Source organism: Chelonoidis abingdonii, chromosome 26, assembly GCF_003597395.2.
Source record: "Chelonoidis abingdonii isolate Lonesome George chromosome 26, CheloAbing_2.0, whole genome shotgun sequence".
Lineage (NCBI taxonomy): Eukaryota > Metazoa > Chordata > Testudines > Testudinidae > Chelonoidis > Chelonoidis abingdonii.
Window position 1 is genome coordinate 4,001,051 of NC_133794.1, and position 20,352 is coordinate 4,021,402.

General features: G+C 61.0%; 2 protein-coding genes across 5 annotated transcripts; one reads left to right on the forward strand and one right to left on the reverse strand.

Moving 5' to 3' along the window:
* The first annotated feature begins 527 nt into the window (after positions 1-527).
* RTBDN (retbindin) lies at positions 528-13,087 on the forward strand. Of its 3 annotated transcripts, none has more exons than XM_075061169.1 (6): positions 528-666; positions 8,510-8,677; positions 9,090-9,189; positions 10,704-10,832; positions 11,631-11,673; positions 12,640-13,087. In XM_075061169.1, the coding sequence occupies exons 1-6, from the start codon at positions 642-644 to the stop codon at positions 12,898-12,900; spliced, it is 726 nt and encodes a 241-aa protein (XP_074917270.1). In that variant the 5' UTR covers positions 528-641; the 3' UTR covers positions 12,901-13,087. The 3 variants fall into 3 exon arrangements, with proteins under 3 accessions (XP_074917270.1, XP_074917269.1, XP_032624047.1); XM_075061168.1 differs by having other exon boundaries at positions 533-666; positions 11,631-11,739; XM_032768156.2 differs by lacking the exon at positions 528-666 and adding an exon at positions 5,141-5,232 and having other exon boundaries at positions 11,631-11,739.
* Positions 13,088-14,296: 1,209 nt separating this feature from the next.
* On the reverse strand, positions 14,297-19,190 carry RNASEH2A (ribonuclease H2 subunit A). Of its 2 annotated transcripts, XM_032768154.2 has the most exons (8): positions 19,024-19,190; positions 18,177-18,248; positions 17,706-17,832; positions 17,324-17,411; positions 16,873-17,010; positions 16,379-16,466; positions 15,525-15,648; positions 14,297-14,701 (listed from the first exon to the last, which is right to left on the reverse strand). In XM_032768154.2, exons 1-8 carry the CDS (start codon positions 19,148-19,150, stop codon positions 14,566-14,568), a joined length of 900 nt encoding a protein of 299 aa, XP_032624045.1. In that variant the 5' UTR covers positions 19,151-19,190; the 3' UTR covers positions 14,297-14,565. The 2 variants fall into 2 exon arrangements, with proteins under 2 accessions (XP_032624045.1, XP_032624044.1); XM_032768153.2 differs by lacking the exon at positions 19,024-19,190 and having other exon boundaries at positions 18,177-18,607.
* Positions 19,191-20,352: the final 1,162 nt, after the last annotated feature.

A 20,352-nucleotide genomic window follows, 5' to 3' on the forward strand; every position in this document is an offset into this window, starting at 1 on the left:
TCAGCAGGGGGCGCTCTCCCCTGGCAGGCAGGGCTGGCCCCAGAGGGCGCTAGGGGGCGCTGGACTGCAGGGAGCTGGGCGGGGGCTCAGCAGGGGGCGCTCTCCCCAGCAAGCAGGGCTGGCCCAGTGCAGAGCTAGGGGGGGCTGGACTGCAGAGAGCAGGGCAGGGGGTCAGCAGGGGGCGCTCTCCCCTGGCAGGCAGGGCTGGCCCCAGGGGGCACTAGGGGGCGCTGGGCTGCAGGGAAGGGGGGACTCAGCAGGGGGCGCTGGACTGAAAGAAGTGGAGGCCCTGGCCTGTAATGATCCCCTGGTAGTTTTTGTAAGCCAGGGAGATTTGCAAAGGTGGCTGCCAGGGGGGTTGGAGACCATGGGACTCTCATCGCCAAGCAGATCCATGAACAAGGGTGCCTGAGTTCTCGGGAGACACAAGCACGAGGTGTCGTTGGTCTCCGGGTGACTGGAGCAGGTGGCTGTTGGGGGTGACGGGTGGTGTCTGGTCTCCAGGGCAGTTCGTGGCCTCGGCCAGCGCCCGTCCCGGTCCTGCGCCAGCCTCAGCGCCGACGGCCAGGCAGCATCGGGTCGATGGGCTGGGCCAGCGCTGTAAATGTGCTCGATGGGAGGCCAGGCCAATCTGCGGCCTAATGGAGCAGTTAAAGGAAATCAATGGTGAGGACTGGGCCCAGCAGACACAGTGTGTGTGTGTGTGTGTGTGTGTGTGTGTGTGCAAGCGTGCCAGGCTGGAATGGGGAGGGCAGCAGTGGGTGTGTTTGTGCAGGGGGAGGGATCGTGTCCGTGGGTTGCCTGCAGGGGCAGGTGTCTGGCTGGTGGTGGGGAGTGTGTGCGTGGATGTGTGTTTGTGTGCACTGGTGTGTGATGAGTGAGTGGCCGGGGTGTGCGCTAATGGACAGTGGGAGGGAGCCACAGAGAGAGAGACGGGGTCACTCGTGCCGAAGGCCCAATCTGAGAGTCTTGGAGGCCATGGGCCTGGCCCCCCGGAACCACCTGGGTTGTCGGTGCCCGACCCAGTAACAGGGTCATGCCCAGAAGACTGGTGACCGGATGGGGCAGAGACCAGACCACGGGCGAGCGTGGGTGAGCCTGGCATGTGTGTCTGGGTGATGCGTTCCCACCCGGACGCCGGCAGTGCCAGGGTTCGCTTGGGAGGAGGGCGCCACCCAGCGGGCTGGGTGCAGAAGCAGAGCCCAGAACTCTCCATGGGGTGATGGAGGGGGAGGGCCTGGGCAGGCAGAGGAGGGAGAGGCGTGTAAGACACCCCCCCCCCACACACACACAGCTGCAGCCGGTCACAGCAGCGGGACACGCCGAGCGCTGCACCCTGCGCTGTCCATGGTGCTGGAGCTGGGAGCTCTCCAGGGGCCAGACTCCTGGGTTCTCTCGCCTCCCCCGGGCTGCCGGGGTGGAAACACCCCTCCCCGCACTGTGTTTCTGGGCCCGGGGGTCCGAACAGCAGAGCCGCTCAGAGCCCGAACTTCCTCCCACCGCTGCTGGGCCCCTTCCAGACAAAGCACTTTAAGAATCATCGCTGGGGAAATGTGCACTATTGGTGGGCCCCACAGAAATGCCGCGTGGCTCTGTCGCTCTCTTGTGGCCAGTCCCTGTACTACAACCTGGGGACTCCGGGGCTCTTTGACACTCCTGCTTCAAGGGCTTGAGTTCAGTCCCCACGGCTAGCGCGGGGGGCGGGGAGGGCGGCAGGACTCCTGGGTTCTATTTCTGGCTCTGGGAGGAGATGGGGGGTCTAGTGGCTTGAAGCAGGGGAGTGGCTGGGCCACCCATGAACCCAGCTTTTGCCTGGTCACCGACAATCCAGAGCAGATGAAGGCCCCGGGGCCAGCACTCGCCTTGGGCCCACGCCTGTGGGTGCTGGCCCTGCGCCCACGGGTGCTGGCCCCAGCCAGATGGCAGAAGCTGTTCTAATTCCCCTTTCTGCAGCGGCCCCTAATCCCATCCGGCGCTTAGTGGAGGCCACGTCCATGCCGGAAGCACTGAGGTCAAAGCAGGGATGACACCTGTCCGGATTAAGCCAGGCAGCGCCCCGGTGCCCAAGGCATGGGCCAACCCTGCGGGCAAGGAGGACAGAAGGAGCAATTCCCCCCACCCCCACCCGATGCCAAACAGCCATTGGCAAAGCCCTGTTAATACCATGCACTTTGCTAGCCCTGCCCAGCTATGGACCTCATTGGGGGAAACTGAGGCATGGACCAAGGGCTTGAGACACAGCCTCACTGTGACTCAGGCCTTAAAGAGAACCTGGGAAACCTGGTGTTGTGTTCCTCTGCCCGTACCACTAGACCCCACTCCCGTCCCAGAGCTCAGTACAGAAACCGGGGAAGTCTCCTGACCCTAGTCCCCCCTGCATCTAAATCTACTAGCCCACTCCCCTCCAGGCTTCAGTTACAGAACCGGGCAGTCCTGACGCCCTAGCCCGCCTTTGCTCTAATCACTTAGACCCCACTCCCTCCCTATGAGCTCAGCACTAACCGGGAGTCCTGACCCTGCCCTTCCCACTCTAACCACTAGACCCCACTCCCTCCGAAAAGTCTCAGCACGAACCCATGAAGTTCACTGACTCCTACTCTTCCTGCTCTAATCACTAGACTCCAATCTCCTTCCCAGATGCTCACGCAGACAAACCAGGGTTCCTGACCCTTCGCCCCCCGACCGTCTAACCACTTAGACTCCCCTCCACTTATCTGATTTAGATAATTGAACCCTGGAGACCTTGGACTCCCGCTCCCACTCAGAGCAGACCATAGGGAGTTCCTGTCTCCCAGTCCCACGTGTTCTTGGGGACCCATCCACCCCCACACTATAGCCATCTCAACCGACCACACCATGGGGGTGCAGTTGCCTGCGATTCCTCCCCAACGCATTGCCCTGGGACCCTGAGTGAGGCGGGACTGTTCCCTGGCACTGTATAGACGTGGGCCCCCGCAGCCTGGCACCACACACGGCGCATGCGCCCTTTAGCCTAGCACCAGCGATCCACAACCAGGGCCCCCCCTGCCAGGCAGTGCCAGATAAGGCTCACTGGAGTCATGGCGCTCGCGTCTGCACGGGTTTTTGGAGTGAGGCCCCCACAGGGCTTTAGCCACGTCTCTGCTCAGAGCTGGGAGCAGGGACCCAGGCGTTCCTGCTCCCATCCCAGGCACCTTGCCGCTCTAACCACTAGGACCCACATGCCTTCAGAGCCAGGAGGCCTCCATGTGGTGGGTTGAGGGTTCTGGCTTTGTCTTACATGCTCTGGGCCCACCTGTCTGTCCTGATCCTGCTTTTTGACTCGCCCCCCAGATGACCATTCCTTTGCAGATTTGAACTCAATGGCTGGAATGGCTCCATGCAGCGCCCCAGTGATCCCCGGCGGGACTGGAAAGACAAGGAGGATTGATCACCATTTATAAACGGCAGAGGACTCAGAGATCAGCCCATCGGTGTTATGGGGAGGAACGGGGGTCTCGGGACCCCTACTACCTCCTCGTGGTGCCTGTCTTCCAGATGCCTTCCCTTCCCGGCCCCCCCCCCCGCGGCGCTAGGTTCCGCTGGACACAGGCTGCCATTTCACTCCCTGATTAATTGTTGTGCTATGCGGCTGTTAAATTTGTCCTTGATGCCACCACCAGAGCCGCTGCATCTCAGCATTGTGAGAGGACCCTAAGTCAGCGGCCTTATGCCCTCCAGAGGTTTGGCTGAGGTTCAAGAGCAGGTGATCTCAGTATAAAACCCCACACCACCCCGAGGTGCGCTGTCTCAGTCGCCCCAGGAGGGAGCAGAAGACATCGGTTTTTTAAGTTGTCTCCCCAGCAGAACCGATTGCAAGATCCAGCGTTCCAGCTCCAAGCGCAGCCCAGATCGGCCCCAGAGGATTCGGCTGACGGGAGGAGGAGGGGGACCGACAGGCAGCGCCCCCCCCAGTGGTGACGCGGGGCCACTCCGGAATTCACCCCAGCGCCGCTCCGGTGGCGTGTGGGCTGCTTGGCCAGGGTGGGCTGGGAGAAGCGGAGGAGGGGTTTGCTTTGCAGCAGTCAGGAGCAGGAGGCGAACTGAAGCGCGTCCCGTAGCCAAGGCGGCTGGCAGCGGGTGGGAGATCGCGCCCCCGTTCACCCAGACGAGACCGCCCGTCCAGCAGCCTGCGTCGGTTATGACACAAGTGTCGGGATGGGGGCGATTTCCGTCTCTGGTTACTTTACGCAGGCGGGCGGGGGTGTCGTGGCGCCCAGTTCCGACCCTCCGGCATGCCCTGGGAAAATGGGTGCGGGAGGGGTCCCCCACCCCCTCTCCTGTCGGTGACACATCCCCAGAGGAGCCCGACGCCCCACCCCGCGGGCTCGGTTCTGCCCCAAAGTCGCCGTGCCATATTGTGGGGGGGGGCTTGGGAAAATGGAGGAAGAAGGGTTCCGGCCCACCCCCCATAGAATCCCAGCGGCTGTAGTGAGGGAGTGGGGGTTATCACATCAGAAATGGGGCTGGTAAGGGGGCTCTGGATACGGAGTTCAGCCCTTGCTAGGTAGCCGCCCGTATAACTTTGGTGGGCCCCCCACGCTTGGGGGGAGCGGAGGGAGAGAATCAGCGACCGGAAGGACAGACCCTGTCCCTCCATAGGGCGCTGTTTGAATTCACGCCGAAGAACTAGTCGCCTGCTCCGCCCGCACATGCCGGGCTCCCCGCCCCTCCTGAGTCAAAGCCAGACGAGTCCAGACCAGGCGGAAGGCAAACCTGGGCCTTTGCAGAGAGCAGGCCGGGATAATTCAAAGCCGCAGAGAGTTTGGGTGAGTAGGGTGGTAAGGGGCTGAGGGTCCTGCCCCACGAGGGGGGGGGGGCGGCTATTTGATTTTATTAGGGGGAGAAAAGCGTGATTTCAGGGTCATGGAAATCATGACTTTTTGCTGGGGTGGGGGGGGGAGTTAAGGGATTGGCTGGGGTGCCAGGACTCCTGGGTTCAGAGCCCTGTTCCGCCACCGGCTGCCCCTGGGAACTCGGACCAGTCGCTTGAATTTCCCTCTGCCTCAGTTTCCCTCTTCTATAACCCACCACCCCTACTCAGCTCCCCAGTAGTGCAGCGGTTCTCAGCCAGGGCTCTGGGGAGGACATCACCTCCCCTAGAGATCTGCCTTGTTTTACAACAGGCCACATGAAAAGCACTTGCCAGGCCAGGACACACTCACACTCAGACAGAGACTCGTTTCTGCTGCTCTATAGATCATCCAGGGAAAGGTAAGTCCGAGGTTTCCATCCCGGTGGGCAGATTTTCTAACGAGGTTGAGAGGAGAAATTCAGCCATTGCTCAGTACTAGTGTGGCTGTGACACTGGTATTTTTGTGTCTGGCTCTGTAAGCAAGTGGTTTTGAAGTGAGGTGAAACCTGGGGGTGCTCAGGACAAATCAGCCTCCTGAACGCTTGAGGGCTGCTGGCGAAGGGCAGATTGAGAGCTTTGAGGGCTGTAGAAAGGGGAACACAGAGTAGGGAAATGACTCCCCAGAAGTCACACAGCACAGCTAGGAAGGGAACCCAGGTGTCCTGGTTCCCAGCACCCCCTGCTCTAACCCACCAGACCCCACTCCCCTTACAGAGCCAGGGATAGAACCCAGGTGTCCTGGCTCCCAGCGCCCCCTGCTCTAACCACCAGACCCCACTCCCCTCACAGAGCCGGGTATAGAACCCAGGCATCCTGGCTCCCAGTGCCCCCTGCTCTAACCACCAGACCCCAATCCCAGGGCCCCCAGAGGATTCAGGGGGCCTGGGGAAAAGCAATTTCAGGAGGCCCTTCCATAAAAAAAAGTTGCAAAACTATAGAATATTATATTCTTGGGGGCCCTGCAGGGCCTGGGGCAAATTGCCCTACTTGCTCCCCCCTCTGGGCAGCCCTGCCCACTCCCTTCACAGAGCCAGGGATAGAATACAGGCATCCTGGCTCCCAGCCCCCCCTGCTCTAACCACCAGACCCCACTCCCGTCGCAGAGATGGGGATAGAACCCAGGCGTCTGTTCTTTGCACCCTGCTGCACGAGCCGCAGCTGGCGCCTACCCAAAGACTGCTCTAGATTGGGTGGTTTGATCTATGGTCCTTGGGGCCGAGTGAGGCCGAGAGAGCAGCTGTATGACCGTGACACTGCCTGGGCCAGGGGGTTCCTCCCGGGGGGCTCAGATGAGCCCCAGCTTAGCTGGGATCCCTGCCCCAGTTCAGACCCTCAGCCCGTCCAGCCTCTTATCCTAGCTCCTGCAGGGCCCATGTCAGCTGCTTCATAAGAAGGTGCCAGAAACACCCTAGTAGATGATCCTGGAGTAACCTGCTCTTGGGGGATGGTCCCTCCAGCCCCAGGTGAAGAAATTGTCTCCACACGGACTTGGCCCCCACTGGCTCCTCGCAGGAACTGGGGCACACGGGAAGAAGGGAGGCTGTTAGTTCTCAATAGCACCTGCTGGCTCTTGCACACCTCCTGTGCTCTCCTGGTCCCCAGCCCCCCTGCTGTAATCACTAGACCATTCTCCCTCCCTGAGCTGGAGATAGAACCCAGGAGTCCTGACTCACAGCCCTGGCCCCCCTTGCTCTAACCCCTAGACACCACTCCCCACCCAGAACTGGGGATAGAACCCAGGTGTCCCAGCTCCTGGGATCAATCATTTGATTGCCACGTGCCTCAGTTTCCCCATCTGACAATGGAGATAATGATCCTTCCTTGGTCTAGTTAGAATGAGACCAGCTTGGGGCAGGGACTGCCTCAGAGGTGTCTGTGCAGCACCCGGCACAATGGGGCCCTGATCTTAGTTGGGGGGTCGGGGGGAGTGTCTCCAGGTGCTACCGTAATGCTGCTAATATTGCACACACCACAATGGGACTCTGATCTTGGTTGCAGTGTCATACCCAGCCTATTGGAGAGGCTGAAATTGTACCCGTTTGTTTTTTTTTAAAGTAGCTTCAGTTAAACCAAAACAAAAAATGCCGCCCGAAGTGTGTGTGTGTCAGTAATTCCCATTAGCCGCAGTTCCAGGAGTCAAGATGGGGGCAGAAAGAGACACTGCCTCCAGGATATTGTGCAGCAGCACTCAGAGCCTCGTTCTCTTCCTTAAAGCCCCAGCTCCTGGGGGCACGGGATGGGACGGGACAGACTCTGTTCATTTGTTTTCCTCAAAAGCCAGACTCCAACTGCCAACGAAAAGCAGGAAAATGTGACTCCTTAAAGATTCAAACACACACCCAGGTCAAAAAAACAGGGAGTCATTTTATTTACATTTCTCGTGGGTTTTTTGGGGGGTGGGGGTGACTCATTGCTGGGGCTGGTAACACAGCACCCCTCTCCCACCCACGCAAGCATTTGTCCTTCTGGGAAGGAAAACCAGGCCTTTCCGCTGTGACTCAGAGCCAGGACTCCTGGGTTCTTTCCCCAGCTGTGGGAAGAAGGGAGCAGGGTCTAGTGGTTAGAGCGAGGGGGGAGACTGGGTTTGGTCCCTAGCTGCACTTTTTCCAGCTGCCCTTGGGGAGAGCAGGGAGTTGGGTTTCTCCTAGGCAAGCAGCAATGGGGGAAATCTGATCTTCCAGTGTGGAGGATGTTGCCAGAGCCAGGTGCACCCTCCCACACACACGCACCTGCCGTGTCTAATTTCGGCCTGTCGGCCTAATTCGCTGGGGAAGGCAAGATCTGGCTCCGTAAGCAGGAGTCACCTTGGGCCCCAGGGCCAGAAGCTGCCAAGTCCAACTTACAGTCAGGTCCTTAATTCAAATCCAATTAGGGGGAACGGATCAGGTGGACTGAGCCCCCCACCAAGGCACCTTTCCCAGCATGTGAGCCGCCCAGCTCCTCGCAGGGAACGAGGGTCTCGCATCGCTCACAGGAACGAGCCCCTCTACCAAGGAAGGGTCTGAGGCTAGAACCCAGGAGTCTGGGCTCGCAGCTACCCTGCTGACACAGTCACTGCTGGAAGTCAAGTCTACCCCAGAAAGATGCGATTCACCCAGCGTGGGGGGAATTGTAGCGGAGATCGAGCCAGGGCAGCCAGTCCTGAGTGAGAGCTTGGATGTGAGGACTGAGGGGTTGGATCTTTTCCTGGCCTTGGAAATTCTGGGTCAGTCACTGTGGTGCTCCAGGGCACCGATCGTTGCAGAGATCAGGAAGGACACTGTGCAGCTTCCCAGCCAGCCCCGCACCAGAGGCGCAAAGCAGCTGGGGGTCAACCACCGACCTTCCCTTAGGAGTGTTGACAGCCGCCAATCTTTGGCCCTGCAGGAGCTGAATAATGACCAAAGGAGCCGTGCCAGCAGGGACTTGGGCTGTCAGAGAGAGACCCAGCTGGGGGGGAAGGTAGAGAGACAGCTCCATACACTGCCCCCGCCTCCCTGGACTCAGCATCACCCCTGCCCTTCCCCACGCCAAGCTGGTCCCAGAGTGGGGGCCTCCCAACCCCCAAAGCCAGTCGTACTGTCCCCCCCACTCCCCATCCCATCCCCACCCCCAGGGCACTTCTGACCACCCCCCCCCCCTTGGTTCTGTTCCCAGGTGCCATGAGTGGCGGGGGCAGCGTGTGGGCACTGGCCATCGGCTGGGCACTGGCCGTGCTGTGCAGAGACACCGGGGGCCTGGACAGCCGCTGCCTGGCTGGAGGAAAGCACAAGGTGGCGCCGAGCCCCGAGGGGCAGCTGGGAGTTTGCCAGCTCTACGCCGCCAGTGAGTGATGGGCATGGGGGGGGTGCAGCGGGGAGGGTACAAAATCAGAGGTTTCAGGAGGATGAAACTAGGTCAGAGCAGGTGATTTCAAGGGGTTTCTCCAGTTCCACCCCCCCCACACTCTAATCACTAGACCCTACTCCCCTCCCAGAGCTGGGGATAGAACCCAGGAGTCCTGACTCCCCAGCCCCTGCCCCCCCCCACACACACACTAGACCCTGTGAGCAGTGGCTTTGGCCCCGTGTTGCTGGGGAGTCCCGTGCTTTGGAGAACGAGAGGGGCCCAACATCCCTTAAATGCCAGGCCCTGCCCAGGGGAGCCCCTGGGCACACGGTGGGGGTCAGTGGTGGGGGTCTGGCCCTGGGTGGGGAGTCAAGGGTGGTGCTGATGGACGGCCGGGTTTTCTTCCCAGATGCCTGCTGCTCCCCCAAGGTGGCCCAGGAGATCTCCAGGGCCCCACTCACCAAGGTCAACAACAGCTACTGGAATCGCTGCGGGAGCCTCAGCCCCAGGTACCCCTCCCTCCGCCTGCCTCGGCTGTGAGCTTCCCCGCAGCAGTGCCCTGCTAGCACCCAGCTACCCCTGGCTGTGAGCTTCCCTGCAGCGATGTCCTGCTAGCACCCAGCTACCCCCGGCTGTGAGCTTCCCCGCAGCAGTGCCCTGCTAGCACCCAGCTACCCCTGGCTGTGAGCTTCCCTGCAGCGATGTCCTGCTAGCACCCAGCTACCCCCGGCTGTGAGCTTCCCCGCAGCAGTGCCCTGCTAGCACCCAGCTACCCCTGGCTGTGAGCTTCCCTGCAGCGATGTCCTGCTAGCACCCAGCTACCCCCGGCTGTGAGCTTCCCCGCAGCAGTGCCCTGCTAGCACCCAGCTACCCCTGGCTGTGAGCTTCCCTGCAGCGATGTCCTGCTAGCACCCAGCTACCCCCTAAGCCGGGGCGCAGCCAACCTGCCACTCTGTCAATTGAGAGAGTCATCCAAATCTGACGTTAGCGTCGAAATCGGGTGCCTGCGAGACCCCTCTAAGGCGAATTACCAGCTTAGGGCAGATTGATCTCGCTGCCCAGACTCAAAAATTCCACGGGTTTTGGCTCACCTCATGGTCTCAATTTGTCTTCCAAAACCTTCCCTGGAGAACGCCAAGCTCAGAAGCCCTGAGTCCTTACACACACGGGAAATAACCCAACTCCTTCCCCCCTCATCTCTCCCCTCTCAGACTTTTCCCCTCTGGGCTAACACGCGGAGTACTGATAGCAATCTCTTTACATACAAGATACCAAGACCAATGTCTCCTCTCTCCACAAACAGAACAAACACCCAAATACAGGAAACAGAAAAGATTTTCTCTCTCTTCCCCTTAGCTCTAACCTCCCACCAATTCCTCTTGGTGCTCTTAGAGATTCACCCTCGTAGATCTAACCAAAAGAGAATTTCCCTCCCTTTCGTCTCCTTAGCCTACCCAAGAAAAAAACCTCAAACAGTCTTAAAAAGAAAGTTTATAAAAAAAGAAAGAAAAAACACATTGACATGATCCTGCATCAAAGTTGAACAATACACAGGCTATTGCTTAAAAGAAAAATATGAATAAACAGCTTATTCAAAAAGAGATACAATTTAAACATTCCAGCAATCTCAAACACATGTAAAATACCAGAAAACAATAACGCCATATTGTTTTTCTATCTTTGTAACTCACAACTTTGAAACCTGAAGATTAGAAATTACAGATAGAAAAGACCCCTCTCATAGCTTGAGAAGCCAAAGACAAAACGACGACAGACCCTACAAACATTCCCTCCCCTGAGCTTTGAAAAATCCGGTTTCCTGATTGGTCCTCTGGTCAGGTGTTTGGTTCCCTTTGTTAACCCTTTACAGGTGAAAGAAACATTAACCCTTAGCTATCTGTTTATGACACCACCTCCCTGCAGCATCCTGCCAGTGCACAGCTCGAGGCGCAGCCACGGTGCCCCAGAGGCGGCCTGTGGGGCTCCCCACTCTAATGCCTCCTCTCCCTGTTCTCCATCCCAGATGTGAGAACTACCTGCAGCGGATTGAATGCTTCTACCGCTGCTCCCCCAGTGCCGCCCGCTGGCCCCACCCCCAGCACCCCACAGCCATCCTGGAGGTGCCTCTCTGCCTGAGCTTCTGTGAGGCCTGGTGAGTCAGTGAGCCTTCCCCCTCCTTCCTGACTGGGTGAGAGCAGCAGGCTGGGAGCCAGGGCTCCTGGGTTGTACCCCTGGCCCTGGGAGGGGAGTGGGGTCTAGTGGTTAGAGGGGAGTCAGGACTCCTGGGTTCTATCCCTGGCTTTGGGAGGGGAGTGGGGTCTAGTGGTTAGAGGGGAGAGGGGAGTCAGGACTGCTGGGTTCTATCCCTGGCTCTGGGAGGGGAGTGGGGTCCAGTGGGGGGGTGGGGGAGCCAGGATTCCTGGGTTCTATCCCTGGCTCCAAGAGGAGAGTGGGGTCCAGTGGTTAGAGGGGAAGGGGGAGTCAGGACTCCTGGGTTCTATCCCTGGCTCTGGGAGGGGAGTGGGGTCCAGTGGTTGTGGGGGGCAGACTCCTGGGTTCTACCCCTGGCTCTGGGAGGGAAGCAGGTTCTAGTGGTTAGGGGGGCAGGGGTGCTGGAAGCCAGGCTATTCCTAGGGAGGACATGAGTTCACCCATGACTCCAGACAGCAATGGCCAAGGGGGAAAGAGAATCCAGTCCCCATGACAAGCTCCAGGACGGGGCCGGTCTGAAGGTCTCTCCCACCTGACAGGGATGCAGCATGATGGACTGGTGGAACTCCCTGCTGCAAGGAGCTGGAGTGCAGCAGCAAAGCTGGGCTACTGGACTGGATGCACCCAGGGGTCTGATGTGGGGCAATACGAGGGTAGATTGGCCCTGTAACACCCCAGCTGAACAGCCCCATAGTCTGTCTCAATCCCAGCCTGTCCCCCTTTCTCACCCCTCCCCCAGGTATGAAGCCTGCAAGGATGACCTGACTTGTGCCCGCAACTGGGTGAGTGACTGGCAGTGGGGTCCCCAAGGGAACAACTGCAGCCAGGACTGTGTGCCCTACAGCCAGGTGAGGGGGTTCTGCTGTCGGGGGGGGGGTGGGCTCAGCCCTGCCAGGGGGAAGCCGGGGGGGGAGAGTGGTGGACTCGGGCTCCGGCTGAGCGGCCTTCTCAGGCCGCTGGGTTGGCACCAACAGGGATGGGTGGATTCTTTGGTACAGGCACCTCAGAGCTGGGCTGAGACCCGTCCAACTCGTGGCGTGTGGGGGGTGGAATGGGACACAGGGCCTTTCCCCTCTAGGGGGCGCCAGCTCCGATCCAGCCCCAGGGCAGGGGGCTGGCTGGTTCAGAGGGATAAACCCATCGGGCTGGATAGAGGGGGCTGGGTGAATTGAGGGGGATAGAGATCCTCACTCCTGGGCACCAGGTCACGGGGCTGGGGGGGAAGCTGCCAGCAGCTGGCGTTGCCCCAGCCATCACCAGATCTCCCCGCACTCAGCCCAACAGGCCGCTGCCTTGGCCCACGCGCGGCTCCCAGACACTGAGCCAGCAGTGCCTGCTGTGGGCAGCGGAGCTGCAAACGCTGGCAGGGCCCCCTGCCTGGCAGCCCCCACCACCAGGGGGTGCCCATCAGGCCCAGAGCCCGTACGTGGGGAGGGAGCGTGAGCTTCCCTCCCTCTCTGTGCTCCAAGGCTGGCACAGGGATTCGGTCTGGGACTCAACTTCTCCTCCCCATATCCCAGTCATCTCCCCCTGCCCTGGGGCTAGATAGGGTCCGGCGCCCCCTGGGGGGAAGGGCCCCACTCCCCACCCCCGAAGCCAGCTGATCCCCCTGCCCCGTGGCTGGATAGGATCTGGCGCCCCCTAGAGGGGAAGGGCCCCATGTCCCATTCCCATCCAAGCTGGCGCCCCCTAGAGGGGAAGGGCCCCAGGCCTCACTCCCTAACCTCTCCCCTGTCTTTGCCCCCCAGATGTACCAGGACGGCAGGGAGCTCTGCGAGAACATCTGGGGTGACTCTTTCGTGGCCACCCAGGAACCCTGCCCGTGCCTGAGCCTGACAGGCTCCGACGCCGACCCGCTGCCCGAGGACGGGGACAGCTCGGAGGAGCCTGACTCCGCCAAAGCCGGCAGCCCCGGAGGGCCCTGTCCGGCCAGCAGCCTCCTCCGGCGCGGCCTGCGCAAGCGCTCCGTCTTCATGGAGGACATGGAGGGGAGCGGGAGCGGGTTCTAAACCCGCTGGCCCCCCCCAGCTCCCCCACTCCCTAGGAGAGCCCCTCCCACACCGCTCACCCCAGGTGCCGGGGGAGGGGGGGGGAGTGGGAAATGCTTGTAAACTATGCAAACCCCCCAGCCCTGTGATCGTCCACCCACGCACACCATGACTGCTTCTCTGGCCCCTCCTGCACCCCATCCAGCCACCTACCCCACTCTGTTCCCACAGCTTGGGACAGAACCCAGGAAGCTTGCCTCCCTGCTCTAACCACTAGACAATACTGCCCCCGCGACAGCCCCACCTCCAGGCACGGGCTGTCTAGTGCAGACACCGGCTAAGCCACCTGGAGGCACTGCAGGCAAGGACCTCAAGTGGCTGCTGGCCAAAGGCTCGGGGCAGGGGAAGATGCTGCGCCAGCTGACCCCCGCGCAGCCTTGGCCCCCCGCACTGGTGCCAGGTTGGTACCCCCCACTGATAGGGATCGACCCCTTGACACAGAGGAGGAGCTGATGATAAGCCATGTCCATTTGCTTCATGCTGGGCCAACTCCTAAACTGCCCTACGAGGGTCAGCCAGCAGGGGGTGACAAAGAGCCCACTGACACCACTGGGGCAGCAGGGGGTGCTCTCCCCACGAGTCACTGCTGACCCCAAGGTCGGGCTCGGGGACACACTGTCCATTCAACCCAGGCCAGACTCCAGCCTTTGCACGTCGCCTGCATGCTAAACCTTGTTGCAACCCCTCACAAGTTCGTGTAGACAGAACCCACCATGCTCAGCTGCATCCAGCAGGCGCGGGGGGGGGGCAGGGGGCAGGAATTTAGCTGTGCAGGGTGATGGCACACCCACCCAGGCCAGCGCTAGGGCTGCAAGGTGGGGGCTCTCCTCCAGGCCCCAACATGGCAGTAGGGGGCGCCGTGCAGCACAGGGGGCTGATCAACGGGGCGAACATTGGACACCGATTCCACACCACAAGAACCCTGGCATTCTGGGCAAGGATCTGCCCCCCTGGCCGGGGGAGAAGGGGAATCAGAGGTGTAGGGGGAAGATCATGCCAGTCTTTCAAGCCAGCCGCCCTCAAAGCAGCCCCCTGAAATGTCCCCTGTCTGTACTCAACCGTTCGCTCTGAGCGTCAGTTCCCACAGGGCCACCCCACCCATTACGTGTCCATTTGGGATTACAAGGGGAAAAACGCTGTTCGAAAAGCAGACGATACTGTGGAAAGAAATAAACGAAAATAAAAACCTTTAAAATTTGCTCCATGGGATTTGTTTTAGCCTCACCCCAGAGGTGGCTGCATCTCGGCACCAGACAAGGAGTCCCTGTATAATCAGCTCCCACCCCAGAGGTGGCTGCAGGGCTCAGGGACACCAGGACCATGCCTCGTGGGGGGCAGACCTGTTACAAACCTCAGAGACTTTTCAAAATGTTTTATTAACTAAAACAAAGTGGGTAAAATTGGGGAATCCACAGCAAGGAGGCACCAGCGAGACTGGGACAGCTGGTTCCTAAAAGCCCCCTTTACAGCTTGGCTCCTCCCAGCCCCTGGAGAGGGTGGCTCAGATCTGCTGGCATCAGAATTAAACACAGTCCCAGACACTGCGCGTCAAAAGTTCTCACTGACTTGAGGGGGCATGGGGCCAGCTGGGGGGCATGGGGCCAGCCCTCCACCCCCTGGTGCCCGCTACAGCCCAGTCACTGTCTCCAGCTTGCACTCGTGGAAGAAGCGGTGGGGCTGGCGTTTGGAAGACTCTTTGCGGGCAAAGAAGGACAGGACGGAGCGGGTGCCCTTCTGTCCCGGGTTGTCCTCACTGTCATCCCTGGGGAGGGAATAAGAAATGAACAGGGCCCTGGCATCTCAGCTCTTCTCCACACACAGACAGGGTGCCAGGGCGGAGGCAGGTGCCAGAGCGGGCTGGGAGGGGAGGGAGGGCAGAGTCGGCCGGGGTGCTGAGCTCAGTTGGTGTCTACTCTGGTCCTGTGTATACAGGGATCCCTGGCCCAGCACTGAGATGCAGCCACCTCTGGGGTGAGGGGTGGGGGCTGTGAGCCTGCACAGGAAGATAATGAACAGCATGGGGCAGGTCCCCTCCATACTGAGTCTGAGGGGGTGCAGAGTCCCATAACCCTCATCTCTTCTGCCATCGCTCCTTGGGAGGGATCCACACCCAGCTGTCCTGGCATCCAGACAGCTGACTAAGTTGTGCCTGGGAAGGGGAGGCGCCAGGCCCGGGAGGCACTGAACTAGGCTGCCCCCAGTGCAGTCCCCTGGGGTTCCCCTATCCCACACATGGATGTAGGGTGCTGAGGGGACCCCAGAGCGGGAAGGGAGCTGAGCCCAGCACCCTCGACGCATGCAGGGACGAGGGCAGCGGAAGCCCCCCGACAGCAGCGTGCTGGCAGGGCCCAGGGGGCAGCAGGGGCATAATCAGGGATGGCAGGGCTGTTGCTCGGCATTGGAGCCAGCTCCTCTGAGCCACTATGAATGGTGCCCACGGGCCCAGGAGCTCGTTAGAGCCCATCGCTGCCAGGTAGGGGGCAGGGACCCAACTGGGGGGGGAGGGGTCAGACTGAGGTCAGGCCCCCTGCAGGGACCTAACAGATTGGTACCCTCAGTCCCGCCCCCCCGCCCCCGTCACCTACCAGCGCACGGGCACGGCCTTGCTCTCCAGGATGGTCTGGGCCGTGCTCCAGCTGAAACGCACGAACTGCGGATACCCGAACACAGGGTCCAGGCACTGCGCCAGCCACTCCTTGGTCTTGGGATCTGGGGGACGGGCAGCGGAGGGGGAGATGAAAGTCGGGGTGGGGACAAATGCACCAGCCACGGACACTCTCCCCACTCCACCTCCCTGACTGCAAATGGGGGTACCTGACAGCTTTCCAACCACTCAGGACTCCTGGGCCGTATTCCTGGCTCTGGGAGGGGGGTTTAGTGGTTAGAGCAGAGTGGCTGGGAGCCAGGACTCCTGAGTTCTATCCTGGCTCTGGGAGGGGGGGTCTAGTGGTTAGAGCAGGGGGGCTGGGAGCCAGGACTCCTGGCTTCTATCCCCAGTTCCACCACTGCCTCAGCACGTCCCCCACGACCTCAGCATGTCACTTAGCTTCTGGCTCGGTCTCAGGAAGGCAGATCAGAAATCCAGCCCAATGCAGCCGAGGGGGTTAAAGGAAGTCCAAATCCCAAGGGGCTGGGAGGGGGCTTGGAGCCACGCAGCCCCCACCCCTAGGCAATGCAAGATCCAGGACGGGAGGATCCAGGGAAAGCCGGGAGCAGATCCTAGGTCACACGGGCCCTCTGATGAGTGGAAGTGAACACAACACAACACAACAGTAGGAGCTGGTGTAATCGCAGAAGGGGGCAGGATACCGGGCTAGATGGGCCCACGGGGCAGCATCCATTTGTCATCAGCTCGTACATAAGCAAATAGCTCCACCTTGTGGTCAGACCTACCACTGACCCTGAGATTTCACAGGGGGTTGGGGGGGATGTCATTTACCATTGGGGTACCCAGACCCATACTCCATCCTCACATCCCCCAGATCCTCCGGGAACATCCAGTTCTTCACAGCACGATCCCGCGCCACCTGCCAACGCAGACAGGAGTCGGCTCAGGGCGGTGCCGCTAGGAACATCGCCCCCAGCGCCAGGCTGTTTCTGCAGGGATCCGTCGCCTGGTACTGAGGTGCAGCCGCCTCTGGGGAGGGACGCAATGGCTGTTGAACCGCCGTGCAGCATTTGGGACAGGAAGTGAGGATGAATCCCCCAGTGTGGAGCCGATTGAGGGAGGCCCAATGGAACACCCTCATTAATTCGCCCAGCGGATCCCAATAACACCCTGGTAAGTGGAGCTGGGGTGTCTCCATATTCCGCAGACCCACCCAGGTCCACTGCTCCGAGGAGGGCAGGGGGCCTGGTGACTCCTCAGCACACAGGAAGATCCAGCCCATTCCCCACCGGGCCCCCTGAAGAGGGGGGACCCCAAAGCCTCACCTTGGCACAGATGCTGGCCGCACTGACGATGGGGAACAGGGAATCAGCCTTCGGCCTCACGGTCACCTCGAGCTCTGGAAAGCGCCGCTTCAGCTTCTCCTGGTACTTCTCCGCCGGCCCCACCGTGTCCACAAAGACCTGCCAGGGATGGGGGGACCCCGCAAGAGGTGTGAGGGCGGCGGTGTCAGGTCCCCTCCCACTCCACCCGCTAAACCTAGTGCTGGGATCAAGGCACCACATGGGGAGGCGGCTGCCCTGTTGTTGTATAAAGAAACTGAGGCACGGGGAGGCTGGCGGGAAGTGGGGGGAGGAAGGGTGCATGTCAGCGCTATGCCCACAATGGTCCCCTTTGCCAACCCTGACTGAGCCTGTGATCAGGGCACCCTGCGGACAGAAATCTGCTCCATGGGGAAACTGAGGTCAGGGGTAAAAAAAGACTGCGCTGGCTCACCTCTGCCACCTGCACTCCTGCATCCAGCACGTGCTGTATCAGCCCGATGGCCGTGTCGTGGGACAGGGCGTTGAGGTTGTATTTCGCCCTGGCCCGGAGAGGAGAGGGGTTAGTATTTACCAGCCACAGACCCAGGCCCCACTGGGCCAGGCGCTGCACAGACACAGAGCAACCCCCTCGAGACTCTCCAGCTGCCTCACTCACACAGGGATCCGGCGCCTAAGGTTAACAGGAGTGGGGAAGGGGGACACGGAGCCTTTCCCCTCTAGGGGGCACTGGCTGATTCGGCCCCAGGCTGGGGGGCCTGGTTGGCTGGCTCAGGGGGGAAATGGGACAGGGGGCCTTTCCCCACTAGGGGGCACCAGTGACCCGGGGCTCTCACCGCTGCTGCATGCTGGTGCTGATGAGGTTGGGCGAAAGGATGTGCAGGGCCCAGCCCACGAAGTCCCTGGACCGGTCCAGCGTCCGAAACAGCTGCTCCCGCTCGGCCTCTGTCAGCGTCTTCGAGTCTGGGAGCGGGGACGGAGGGGGGACACTAGGGTCAGCTACTAGAGGAAGCCTCAGGCTTCCGTGAGATCTTGGAGGGGGACGGGGACCCTCATGATCCAACGTTCCCTCTATGGGGCCTTTACACCCCTGCTGTCCCCATCCCCTGCCCTCATGCAGATCCATATTCCCCCTGCCCTCCTCCACCCCACTGCAGCTCCATCCCCCAAGCCTCAGCTCTCCAGACACCCCCCTGGTGCTGTCAGTGCTCCCCCCCCGAGATCCCTGGCCCCCTCCCCTGGGGGGGAATCACAGGAGGCCAGGGTGGAAATTCAGCCTCCCTACTCCCACGATCCCTTGTCCTTACCCGCCATCTTCAGAGCTCCCAGCTCCTTCTGCCTGGCCAACGAGCAGTAACACACAGCATAGACCATAGGACCTGGGAGGGGAAGCAGAGGCACAGATGGGGGGGGGCAGCCTAGCCCGATCCAGCTGGTGCAAAAGCCTCCTCCTCCGCAACTGCCACCCACAGCACTGGCGAGGGGATCAGCCCTGCCCTGGACAGGGCCCATCTAACCCCCTTGCCAGTTATGGGGCTCCAAGCTCTTCTCCCCTAGGGCAGGTAGACCCATCCCCCCAGAAGGGAGTTGCGGGGGGGGAATCCTGTGAGATGCCTTGTGCCCCCTCACCCAGCACCCCCTCCTCACTGTACCGGGAGCTCCCCCTTCAGAAGCACAGAGAAGAAGGGTCCCTCCCCTATCACTCAGTAATGGGGGTCCCCTATCCCCACCCCTATGCAACGCTGGGGGGTCCCTGCTCCACGCAATGATGGGGGCTCTCCTCTGTCCCTCCCCCCGTGCAATGCTGGGGGTCTCCCACCGTGCAATGCTGGGGGTCCCCCTGCCCAGCTCCCCGTGCAATGCTGGGGGTCTCCCCGCCCCTCCCACCGTGCAATGCTGGGGGTCCCCCTGCCCAGCCCCCCGTGCAATGCTGGGGGTCTCCCCGCCCCTCCCACCGTGCAATGCTGGGGGTCCCCCTGCCCAGCCCCCCGTGCAATGCTGGGGGTCTCCCCGCCCCTCCCACCGTGCAATGCTGGGGGTCCCCCTGCCCAGCTCCCCGTGCAATGCTGGGGGTCTCCCCGCCCCTCCCACCGTGCAATGCTGGGGGTCCCCCTGCCCAGCCCCCCGTGCAATGCTGGGCTTTCCCCCCCGTACCCAGCACGGGCCCCCTGCCGGCCTCATCGATGCCCAGGCAGCAGGGCCCGGCCCTGCACAGCTCGGGCACGGGGGAGCTCAGGCGACAGCTGCCCGCGTTGTCCCGCTCGAACTCCCCCAGGTCCATGTTCCGCGCGCGGAGGCCCCGAGCCCTGCCCAGGGGCGGAGCCGGCCTCGCACTGACGCCTGGGAGTTGTAGTCCTAGGGGAGGGGAAGCCCCACGTCTGGGGTTGGAGGTCAGAGGTCAGGACTCCTGGCTTCTATCCCAGCTCTGGGAGGGAAGTGGGGTCTAGTGGTTAGAGCAGGAGGGGGTTGGGGGGCAGGACTCCTGGGTTCTATCCCTGGCTGGGGGTGGGGAGGGAGGTGTGAGTGTCAGGACTCCTGGGTCCATTTATACCAGATTCATTGCATCACCTTGGAATTAGTCATTCATTGCCTCTTTCCAAGAGCAGCCACTGATCTCCCACCAGCTCCACAGATTCGATTAGAAACCTCTAAGAACCAGGCTCTGAAGCCCCTGCGATTGGATCTGAGCCCATGTCCCTTGAGGGCAAAGGCCCCACCCATGTCCCTCCCATTCCCACATTCCCCCACCTGTGGTTGTGCATTTAGGAGTGAAGCAGGGGGGCTGTATGGGGTGGTTAGGGGGCCTTTGGTGGGGGTTCTGTGGGCTCAGGGGCATGTCCATGGGTAAAATCCAGTACAGTTCACAAGGCCATTTATAAAGCCATAAACAAACCCTAAGGAACAGTCCTAATAATTATGCCCTAATTCCCCAGCCCTGCCGACCCTCCGGAAGCCTCAGAGGCTCGGGATCATTACACCAGTGGGGAAACTGAGGCACGTGGGGCTGTGAAACTCCCCACCGCGGAAGGCAAGAGAGTAAACATAAACGGACTCAGCAGGGTCATGAGTGATAAATAAACCCAGCTCAGGCCAGAGCTTGGCCCCAGTCTCCTAGGGAGCCTCCCCGACATGGGCTGTGGGGTTCCTCCAGGGCAGCATTGCAACCCCCTCTCGCCTGCGCTGTAGCACACGACTGTTGGCCCCACCCCCTTCTGTGCAATACTGGGGGGGCCATAGCCCACCCCACTCTGCAACACAGGGGGGCCCATACATGGCCCTGACTGTCCCTCCTCTGTGCAATGCAAGGAGAGCCCATAACTCTGCCCCCCTCTCTGCAATGCAGGGGGGGGCCGTAGTCCTGCCTCCCTGTGCAATTCTAGGGCCCCCCCAGAATCTCCACCCCCACGAGCAATGCGGGGAGTCGCCTTGGAGGTCTAATCCCTGCCCCACACCGGGCTTTATCTAGTCTTTACCTCCCCCCTC